This window comes from Martes martes (genome assembly GCF_963455335.1).
Source record: "Martes martes genome assembly, chromosome: 14".
Taxonomy (NCBI): domain Eukaryota; kingdom Metazoa; phylum Chordata; class Mammalia; order Carnivora; family Mustelidae; genus Martes; species Martes martes.
The window spans coordinates 61,604,844-61,617,194 of NC_137902.1; the positions used below are offsets into that span (position 1 = coordinate 61,604,844).

Sequence of the window (12,351 nt, forward strand, 5' to 3'; positions counted from 1 at the left end):
ACTGCCAATACTTTCAAAACCCAATTTCACCTTTAACTGTTTTGATCAAAGTTGATTTTGATGCTTATGAATTCTGTCCCAGTACTGACTGGTTAAGCAGCCTCAGTGCCCTTCTTAAAAAAAATACCCTTATTTTTGTGGCCCTGGCAGGTCTACTTTGGAAGCAGGTCCACTGGCTGGCTGTGAAAATTGTTCCTACTTTTTCCTGAAGCTAGAATCCTCGTTTACTTTTCTAAAGGTAGCATGGTAGCAGAGAAAGAATAAAACATTACGAACAAGATATCCAATCTGATACCATTCCTGCCTTAATGATCTATGTGACCCTGGACAAGTTAATTTACTTCTCTGAAACTGTAATACTGAAATATTTCCCCACCTACTTTACTTATCCATTTAGAGTTGTAGTGAGGACCAGTGAGATAGAGTACACAGGATAATGTCTCCTTCCCCCAAAGGCGTCTAAGTCCTCATTCCTAAAACCTATGAATATGTCAGATTATATGGTAAAGGAGAAGTCAGATTGTAAATGCAATTCAGGTTGCCAACCAGGTGACCCTAAGATGGGGAGAGGATCCCGGTTTATTCAGGTGGACCCAATGTAATCGAAAGCACCCTTATAAGTGGAAGAGGGAGGCAGAAGAGAGAACCAGAGGGATGGAAACATGAGAAGTCTCAGCTCAATGTTTCGGGCTTTGAAGATGATGACTAGAACCCAAAGTCAAGGATGCACACAGGCTGTCCAAGCTAGAAAAGGTAAGGGAACAGATTTTTCCTTAGAGCCTCCAGAAAGAGTACAGCCCTGTAGATTCATTTCAGATTTCTGATCTCTAGAACAGTAAGAGAATACATTTGGGTTGGTTTAAGCCAGTAAGTACATGGCAATGTGTTACAGTAGCAGTTAGAAACAATAATGTATAAACGTACTTTGAAACTGGTAGGAAACTAAATAAATGCAAATGTTCTCATGTGACATCTCAGCTTGGTCTCCCTAGCAGCCCTGATGGCAGACAACCTGGTCACCGGGTTTTCTGAGTTGTATCGTATTTCCTTGTTAAAGGTAAATGCCCTGCCTTTTCTTTTCTGATGCCTGACCATTTTTGCTTTTAGCTTTCATTTCGTTTGTGGAGAGGTGATTACCATGTAACTATCAGACCAACTGCCTTTCTACCTGCCTCATTTCTCTTCAACTACTCCTTATTCTGATGTTCCCAAGAGCACATTGAGAACTTTTCAGAGTCACAGTATCACAGCAAAATTATGTACAGATGGTTCCTACTTTGTTAATAATGAGTTATTCTCTGAAAACTACAAGACAATATGTGAAATATATACCCTACACACATGTATGCATACATATGTACATATATCAACATATACCCAGTTTTATAGTTTTTCCATCAGTTTGAGTAAGAATGTTACTGGATTCTCTTCCATAGGTTATCTTTAACTTGTGAGACAATTAAAACTGCAGGGTTAGACCATTCTTTTTTTTTTTTTTTTTAATATTTTATTTATTTATTTGACAGAGATCACAAGTAGGCAGATAGAGAGGAGGAAGCAGGCTCCCTGCTGAGCAGAGAGCCCGATGTGGGGCTCGATCCCAGGACTCTGGGATCATGACCTGAGCCGAAGGCAGAGGCTTTAACCCACTGAGCCACCCAGGTGCCCCGGGTTAGACCATTCTTATTAATCCCAAATTTATAGACAAATACAATAATAAAAATTTGAGTATTAAGGAATTAGAACACACAAACCCATGTTTTTAAGTCTCTAAAAATTAACACTAACAAAGTTAAACAGATGCATACTAAGAAACAGATAAATATTTTATAATGGTTCTTAGGTCAGTCCCTAAATAACAACATTTTTTTTTTTTTTACTCTTTTAGCATTAACTTACACATGACAGGCCTATTTCTTTTTTTCCCAAATTATTACACTTTCATATTCCTTACCATTATTCCCTTTTTATTTTAGGGCATGGTATTTGTGTGCCCACTGGTAATATCTTCGTATTACTACAGCATCTCATTTAAACTTCATTTTCAATTTGTACTTAATTCTTTTCCAACAAAATCACCCAGATTTAGAGGGAAGATAGGAGAATACAACTACATGGCACACCAGTTTGCATATCTTGGGTTTAAAATGCTTTACAGGTAAAATAGGTGCAAAGTTGAGAAACTTCACCCTGTATTTCAACTGTAGTTAATGAGATTCAGGAAAAAAGATCTTTAATAACAGTATGACAAACATTCCAAATAAGAAGGAATGTATCAGCTAGTACAGCTGACCCCTGAACAACACAGGTTTAGACCGTGCAGGTCCACTTACTCAAATTCTTTTTCAATAAATCTAGCACAGTCCTATAAATGTATTTTCTCTTCCCTAGGATTTTTCTTAACCTCTTTTCTCTAGCTTGCTTTTTTTTTTTTTTTTTTTTTTTTTTTTTTTAAAAAGAGCAGGCCAGAAAATCCTAAGCAGGCTCCATGACCCTGAGATCACGACCTGAGCTGAAATCAAGAGTCTGAAGCCAAGCCAACTGAATCACCCAGGTGCCCCTCTCCAGTTTACTTTTAATAGAGTATTTAACATACCTGTGTTAACTGACTGTCTACCTTACGGGTAAGGCTTCTGGTCAATAGTAGGCAATTAATAGCTAAGTTTTGGGGGAGTTAAAAAGTTATACTCAGACTTCCCACTGTGGGGGAACCCCTGTGTTGTTCAAGCATCAACTGTAGAGTCTGATTTAAGAAGAAAAAGGGCTGCAGTTTTCAGTAGTGATGAGGTATTCCTGTATTTAAATCAACTAAAAAGTGACATAACAGCTATTAAAAAAAGGAAAAAAGTTTGGGGTGAGAAAGAATTATGTTCTCAGTCTACCTATAAATTCACAGGCTAAAAAACAGTCCACCCAACTTCTTAAACTGAAACTTAGACAAAAAGAATAAGAGATCCCATTACCCATCTGGAAATCATGCACTTACTTAAATGCCAACTGACAGTGAACTTTTTTTTTGAAACTCCACTTTAGAATTCTATTCAAAATCAGGTTATGAAGTTAATGAAGTTAGTCTTTTTATTTACATAACATTTTTAATCAAAACCATTATCCCAGCTGTTTCTAAAATAATGATTTTTCTATCTTGTATACCATAGATTCATTAAGCTAGACTTAAATCACTCATAAATTTATACTTACATATTCCTTCACGTTTTTTGTTTTCACAGCTTTGTAGGAATAATATGCAGGATAAAGCATTCCAAACACCAACCTAAAAGTAAAAAGTAGAAGACTAATCAAATACAATAATGCTTTTAACTGCTTATAAAAACTTCATCTAATAATAAAAGTAGAAACTACATGGGAAACATACAATGGTGTAAATTTGTATAAATGCAAATTTGTGCACAAACTAAATCCACTCAGAAAGCAAAAGTAAAAATACTTTAAAAAATATTTCAATATTCTACATATGGTATCATGGGAAAATTTTATATTTTCAAAATAATCATTTAAAAAAACTTTCTCATCGTACACCTGAAACTAGTAACACCGTTAATTATACTTGAATTTAAAAATAAAACCTTTGTCATCACAAAAAAGTCTATGGTTCCTTGAACATTTGGAAAATGTAGAAAATCACCAAAAATAAAAATTGTCCCAACCCTGCCAGAGAGAACAGCAGGCAACATTTTATTATACGCAAATTCCACTTTTTGTCCACATGTAATATTCCCAAAACCTAAATCTAACACATGTTATATGCAACATGTTGTGTGTCACACACAACTTGTAATACAAAAGTGGTCCTTCACTCTATTTTAAGAAGTACTGGCTTCTAATTATAATGATGGTACTGTCAATACTTGAGATATTACAACATGCATTAGAATATTCTCTTTAAACATTTATAAAATGCCTAAATCATTAACAGGATTTAATTTAACTCCATCTGTTAAGATTACTTTGCCAAATCGCAGATCCAACAGATATGTACAATCACACATACAATGAAAGGACAGACCCAAAAATGGAACAACACATACACATGGCTTACAATTGGCATTTTCAGGTACTACATCATGGAGTTTTTTGCCCTCAAATATTTTACGTATGTATTCTTAATACCTTCATTACATTCCTCATTGAGATTCCCTTAGTTTTATTTAAATAATCCCATAAAATAGACTTTTGGTTGACTTCTAGGTTTTTGCAATTGCACATAACATAAAAACAGTTCTCTGTCCATTATACTCACTTCCTCATTAGGATGTTGCTGCTTCAAAGAGCACGTACATTTTTACCTCACATCAAAATGCCCTCCAGAGAAGCAGTTCTACTTTTACACTCCTACACATTGCTGATCATTGGCATCATTATTTGAAAAAATGAAGAAGTTTGCCAGCTAAGTAGGAGAAAAATAATCTCACAGATGTTTTAATATACATTCCTGAAAACCAGTAAGCATAACTTTCTGAAGTGTTTACTGGCTTTTTGATGCATATGGTATATGATATCCTGTCCTATACTCTTCTGATCTATTTAAAATCTTCTGGAATAGTTTTAATTTTACAGAGAAGTTGGGAATACACTATAGTTACCATAAACCCTACATGTTTCCCCTCTTACCTGTATCTTACATTAGTATGATACATTTGTCTCAATTCGCAAACCAGTACTGTTATGTTATTAACTACTAAAGCCCATATTCTACTCGGATTTCTTTCGTTTTTACCTACCATCCTTTTTCTGACCCCAGATCCTACCCAGGATAGCATATTCTATTTACCTACCCTGTCTCCTTAAGTCCTCTGGTTTTAAAAAAAAAAAAAAGAAAGAAAAGAAAAAGAAAAAGAAAAAAATTCTCAGACTTTCCTTGGGAAATAGTTTGACAGTTTTGAGTACTGGTGGATATTGGAGAAGATCCCTTTACTGGAATTCGTCTGATGTTTTCTCATGATTAAATTGAGGTATCAGTTTTTGGGAGGAGGACCATTTCCTACTATATCAAGGACACGCTACCAGCATGATTTATCACTGCTGATGTTAACCTTGACCAGCAGGCTGAGGTAGGGTTTATCAGACTTCACTGTAAGGTTACTCCCTACCCAACCCCCGTCCAAGCTGTGTTCTTGGGAAGCTGCTATGTACAGGCCATACTTCAGGGAATTATGTTCGATCTCCTTGAGTGGAATAGCTACACGAATTATCTGAATTTTTCTGCACGGGAGAGTTATCTCTTCTCAATTTATTTATTCAGTGATTTATCTATATCAATATGGACTCCCAAGTTTATTTTACACTTCGGGTTTTAACACAGTAGTACTTCATTCTGCTGCTCAAGGCTTTGAGCACCAAGATCTTTCAGTTTGCTCCTGTGTTCCTTTGACAGACCTGTAATTGTGAGGTTTGTTTGTTTTTCTGAACAATGTGCTACTTTCTGGCACTATATGATGCCCCAGACTCATCCAATGTATATCCTGCCTCCTTCCTATAATCAGTCATTTCTCCAAGGAGTCTTGGTTCCTTTTACTGGAGGGTGGTATTTAAGACCAAGTTCTGGGTGCTACATATGATCACTGTTACTGGAGTGTTGTGAATTCTAGGTCCTTCTTTGTCTCTTTGCATATTAAGCAATATCTGTCTAGGTTCTTGTTATCTTCTGAGAGTGTTTTAGTATTGTTGTTTGATACTGTTTTGGTATTATTTACATATTGCTAAAATAAATGCTGAACTATGTTTGTTGGGCTGTCATTAAACAGATACCACAGAGTAGTGCCTGGATGGCCAGGGTCCTGGGATCAGGCCCCATATCAGGCTCCCTGCTCAGCAGAGAGCTTGCTTCTCCCTCTCTCCATCTGCTGCTCCCTCTGCTTGTGCTCTCTCTCTGTAAAGTAAATAAATAAAATCTTAAAAACAAAACAAAACAGAAAACCACAGATAGGATGGCTTAAGCAATAGATACTTATTTTCTCATAGTTCTGGAGGCTAGAAGGCCAAGAGCAAGGTGTTGGCGGGTTTGGTTTCTTTTGAGACCTTTCTCCTTGGATTTGTAATGATCACTTTCTCACTGTGTCCTCACATGGTCATCTCTTAGTCTGTGTAACCTCTTTCTTCTAAGAACACTAGTCCCGTTGGATTAAGACACCTCAAAGACCTCATTTTAACTTAATCACTTTCTTTAATCTTTTATCTCCAAATACAGTCACATTCTGAGGCACTGGGGATTAGGCCTTCATATGAATTTGGGAGACACAATTCAGCCCATAACACCCATATTTATGAAGTTTTATATTAAATAGGTGTTTGCATTTATAGTAAATAAGCTTGTCTTACCCTGAGAATGAGTATCTACATTTCTATATTTTTAGTTCATTTATAGTTTATTTTTTGGTGGGGGAAGGATAGTAAATCCCTAGTGACTTTGCTATTCCTCATAAAGATGAGCCCCGCGTTTGAGGCTGATGTCACCAGCTCGAAGGAATGCCAAGTCTTCTGCTGGGGATTTTATCTTCACCAACTGGAAGCCACATCATTAACAATCTCTGCCTTACCTAACAGCACTACCCTGTGAAGCTACTTCTGCAGAAGCCAATCCATAGACACTGGATGCGGCATTTTTTTTAGCCTAGCCACAGAACCTAGGGCTTTACCATGTGGCGTGGGTTATCCAGAACAGTGAGTTCTGAGAAAGCAACAAACCTTAAGAACTGAGGGGCCAACCAAAACACAACTTCGAGGTCTGCTGTATTCATCCCCACGGCTGATGCAAAGTACAGATCCCGCGGTGAGCCATCGTAGTTCTGGTTTACATACTCAAGTTAATTTCATTCTACTGTGTATTTCCCTTTAGAATTTGGATACAATCAATGAATTATCTTCCATAAGCCTTACAACCCAGCACGACTGCACTTAAATTCAACATGAGACTCTTCATTACTGTCACTCTTGACACCTCCTTCCTTTGCTGTAATATCTAACGCAGTCCTGTTGGGTTTTTCCTTGGTGAGAGTCCAAGAATCCATCTTCCTATTTTATTTTCAAACCCATGGCCGATGATACATTTAGGCTCATGCCATCTCCTCTGACTTAACTGTATAATTTCCCAACACATGCCTCTGGCTCCAATGTCAAATCAATCTTCCTAATACACCTGCTGCACTGCCTTTGCTTAAAGACTTTAATAGTCGGCCTCCTTACCGCCTTGTTGACCAGCCCCTGTGGTTGCTCATCAGAATGTAACTTGAAAACCTCTTCCTTATATAAGCCATCTGTTTCAACATGGTTTCCTCAACATGCCTCTTTTTTTTTTACCCCTGCTCAGTTAATGCCTTTTTTCTTCAAGATTTACCACTCCTCCATAGACTTCTAAATCGTTTTGAATTTTAGAACTTGTCAGGATTAATTGTTTTGCCTTTAGTATATTCTAGGTTATATTTTTTAATGTAGCTGACTTCCAAAACGTAATTTTCTCACATATTGTAAGGATTTGGTACTAGTTGATACTATGCTTATAGGTGGTTTATTTTTTAACCTTTGTATTGAATAGAATCAGTCAAATGAATAAACACAATATCCCCTAATACCTAACTCTTATAAGAGTAGAAAACAATAATACATTTCATTTGGAACATGGGAAAGATTAAATGTCTTAGTAAACAGTGAGACAATTTTTAAGGACCACCACTATTATAATTTATTACTGCTCTAATGTGAATATTACTGAGTAATTTATTACTAACATCTGTAATATTTTCTAGGTGTTGTTTTTTTCTGGTTTATTTTCTTTAATACTGGGTCCTACTCTGGATGTTTGCAACCTGGGAGGTCGGGCATAAAGCCAAACCATGAGCACAGTGTATAAAATCAAGTAGTTTATTTTAAAAGGCCACCTACAAGATAAACTCATGGTTTATAAAGAAAGTGTTTGCTACAAATGAAATTCACCTATAAATTTGAATACTGTTTCAGTTATAGAGGCAGGAAGAAATAGTTACTCATTTCCTCTTAATCTTTTTTTGCCTAAAGAGGGAAAACTTTGCCAAAATACTCCCGATACCTTTCCCTCCCACTAAGGTAAAGTTATCTATATTTACACTGGCAATACTGAAAAATCTGTACTACTTTAAAAAGAGATTTTATGCAAATATATAGTAGAGATGGCCCTTGTTTCGTATTTCACATATGAAAAATACTTGAAATGGCTATTTCCTAGACAGATGTTCAGACATAAATCCATCCTTCACCAAAACTGTCTTAGAGAAGAACAGTATTGTTCAAAGATGAGTCTCAGAAGGAACTAGTAACAATGCTCTTAATACTAGAAGTAATAAAGTCCTTAATGCATAAAAATTATCAGTATTCCATTAAAAATTGATTAAAGCTTTTCCTAACTAAGATTCTAAACATAGCTTACGCTAGAATTTTTAGATGACGTTAAAAAAAAAGACAAAAATCACTAGTAATTCCATTACTGAATGAACCATCTTTTTTGTCAAATGCTATTCCATACATTTATATATATTATAATTTTTATCAAATGTTCTCAAATCTGAACTGCCATTCTCTTAAATGATTTAAAAACCTTAAAGCACCAATAAAAATTTAATAACAAAATTGACTGAGGGTTAACTGACCTCTAAAGAAGTTAAACACTAATTCTAAGGATTTAAACTTTATTATTGTCATTCTTTTAAAAAATGATTATGAAATATGAAAGTCTACAGTACAGAAACAAGAGTATTAATATAATCCCCCTTTACCTATCACCCAGTTTTAAGAATTATTAATATTGATCCTTAACATTTTGGCATGATCTTTTCCAGTTTTTGCTACAATATCTTTAAAAAACATTTTAAAACATAATTAACATATTTAAAGACAATATTTAGGAACAATATTTTATAACAGAATTAAAATATAATTAAAACATAATTAACTGACATCTTAGAGCATATAGACTTTAAAAAAATTTATTTATTTATTTATTTGAAAGAGAGACAGCGAGAGAGAGCACGAGTGAGGAGAAGGTCAGAGGGAGAAGCAGACTCCCCATGGAGCTGGGAGCCCGATGCGGGACTGGATCCCGGGACTCCAGGATCATGACCTGAGCTGAAGGTAGTCACTTAACCAACTGAGCCACCCAGGCACCCGAGCATATAGACTTTTATCCTGCCCTTTCTCTAAATGGGATATTATGAGCATTTTCTTAAATCTTCACATATCCTTAAAGAATGTCATTTAAAAACTACAGGGGGACACGCCTGGGCGGCTCAGTGCGTTAAGCCACTGCCTTCGGCTCAGGTTATGATCCCAGAGTCCTGGGATCAAGCCCCGCATGGGGCTCCTTGCTCGGCAGGGAGCCTGCTTCTCTCTCCGCTTCTGCCTGCCTCTCTGCCTGCTTGTGTGCTCTCTCTCTCCTTCTCTCTGACAAATAAATAAAATCTTAAAAAAAAAAAAACCCAAAAACCTACAGGGTATAATATTCCCTCATATGGATGAAAGCCATTCAAATCCTTTCCTGTGTTTGCTATCTTAATGAATGCTATGATGAACAATCTTTCTATGCGCACTAATAAGAGCAATTTTGACATTTATATGATGTAGGATACCAAGTACTTTCCAAATATTGCTGCAGTTAATTCTCACAATAATACCCAGAGATAGGTATGACTTTCATACCTACTTTACAGAAGTGAAGACAGAGGCTGACAGAAGTTAAACTACTGTCACACACCTTGCAAGCTTATTGTCTGGATTCAAAGCATGCACTCTCATTCCAAAATCCACATTTAAAAAATCAGTTTTCATTTCCTAATGATATCCTACACATGGAATAACTAGGTTGAAGAGTTCGAAATTTCAAGGTTTTTTAAAAATATATTACCAAACTGTTCTTTAGAAGAGTAGCATCAATTCATATTCTCATCGGGAAATACTCATTTAGGGTCTATTTTTAATAGGATTAGAAAAATCAAACAGATAGTGGGCATTTTTTTTTTTTGACAGAGGAACTGTTTCTGAGATATGGATTAAAACAATCATATTCTCTGCTTAAAAAAAAACAAAACCCAAAACATTATAGCTGATGATATTAACATTTCTGAACTACTTTAATTTCCCTTAAGACTGTCTTTAGATAATAAATTCCCTCTTTAATAATATAAGAGAATTTAAATTGCAGTTTGTTAAAAGTAAATGCAACAAATAGCTTGTTGCCAATAATCTAAACTATTGATACTAATACATAATAAGACAATGTACCTATAGGAACTACTTGGCAAATTTTCCTTATTCCAGTGCTTTTAGAATCATACTCCCAAACAAACGAAAAATAGTAATGATAGTGCTTTATTAGACTAAAGGACTGAAAACTAAAAACAATGAGACTAGAGATGAACTAGAATGGGATAGCAAATATTAAAATAACAAAATAAACTACAGAATCAAAAATCAGAATGATGAAAGACCGATGGACCAGGCTGTTAGGATGAGTCAGTCATAATTAACATAGATACTGAATACACCCTCAAAGAGAAATACCAATACAACACTCCAGGCCCTTATCAAAGACCATGGGGGTGCAGGGCTGGCTCAGTCTGTACAGCGTGGCACTCTTGATCTCAGGGTTCTAAGTTCAAGGTCCACATTGGATGAAGAGATTACTTAAAAATATAATCTTAGGGACGCCTGGGTGGCTCAGTTGGTTAAGCTGCTGCCTTTGGCTCGGGTCATGATCCCAGGGTCTTGGTATCAAGTTCCACATTGGGCTCCTTGCTCAGTGGGGAGCCTGTTTCTCTCGTGGCCTCTGCCTGCCACTCTCCTGCTTGTGTGTACTCTCTCTCTGACAAATAAATGAATAAATAAAATCTTTAAAAATATATATAATCTTAAAGAAAAAAAAAGACTATAAGCCCCATTTGTCTGTAATCTACTTTACACTAGAGACTGAGACCAGTGAAATTTACATAAGATAGCCTGGTATAAGGATGGCAAAGCTGCAGAAGTTTCTCTGCTGTTCTCCATTCCTCCAAACAGATGGCTAGTTATTCACTGCACTCCCTTCCGCTGACCCCGGCCTCAGCATCCTCTTTAGCACAGCACCTTAAACTCACTCACACCATCTAAGGACAGGAGCTGAGTAGTCTTATTTGCCATCATTTGTCATCCTTGTTCTAAATCTTTATTCCTTTAGGTGGTGTCATTCTAAATTTGAATCAAGCTTGACCACCTGGTTATATTTGAGGTACAACAGGAGGATAACAGTTTAGACCGTTATACCTATATCCTTTAGGGGAAAATCATTTCAACTGAGATGCTTTTTAATATCACATTCTTATTTTTTCTTGACATACAGGAAACAGCCATATGAAACCCACGGCTCTAAATACTAGAGGAATAGTGTTCAGGGCATTGTCTATTAGTATCCCTGTGTATGAATTTTCACGTATGAGGTCTTCTTTGGAACTCCGTACAATGCAATGTTTAGCTTAACAGTCTTCTGTTGCTCATAAATTTAACACAGGTAACTAACTTAAAGAACATAAGAATGCAAATGCAAAGTTAAGTCTTTTTCCATTTTGACACACTCTAGTTCTCCAAAGACAGGCATGGAAATAAAATCTTGGGTATTCTATGGTAAAATAATTTAAATATCTAAAACACTAAAAGCTGACCATTAATATTCAAACTCATTTTCTAGTTATCTTACTACATTTTAAGTGGTCTTGGAAGTTAACTTCATCTATTCTGTGTGTATGATGGAAATATTCCCTATGGCAGGTCTCTCTTCCCAACTCCACATTCGGAGACCTCATACTGGTAGCTTGAAATAGGCCATTACTGTAGGCAGAATTTATAGCTGGGAAATTCGCAAATGATAGGAATCCGTCCTCTTTCCTCCAGTAGTTAAGCATTAGCAGCACACTAGTACACAGTATCTGTCAGAAAAACCATGAAACACTGTGTATGGGGAATTCACAGAATTTGCTGGAATAAAAAAGGCAGGTTATTATGACAACCAAGTTTATAAAGCGCTTCATGTGAGACAGAGAAAAAGGGCAAGGATTTTCTACCCTTTATCACAATTCACTTTAATTCTGTTTGAATTATTAGGTCTCTAATGTTAACAAAGACTCTTGTGAATTTTCAAAATAGGATCAGACTCTTAAATGATAAGGTATCCTAGAAACGGTCTATGACAATAGTTTCCTGACTTTTTCCAAAGCAGTATTTTTCTTCCAGAGGAAATTCTTCTTAGGAAATTCAAATAAAACAGATGTGAATAAAAGGCAAATATAAAGGGCCCCTGGGTGGCTCAGTTGTTAGGCGGCTGCCTTCAGCTTGGGT

At 36.1% G+C, this 12,351-nt stretch overlaps 1 protein-coding gene across 2 annotated transcripts in view; it reads right to left on the minus strand.

The window, feature by feature from the left end:
* The window catches only part of REEP3 (receptor accessory protein 3), a 98,072-nt gene that overhangs the window by 47,351 nt on the left and 38,370 nt on the right, over nt 1–12,351 (minus strand). For both annotated transcript variants that reach the window (XM_080822680.1, XM_080822679.1), the window contains exon 2: nt 3,202–3,274. In XM_080822680.1, the coding sequence (XP_080678806.1) occupies nt 3,202–3,274 (73 nt within the window). The remainder of the gene's footprint in view (nt 1–3,201; nt 3,275–12,351) is intronic.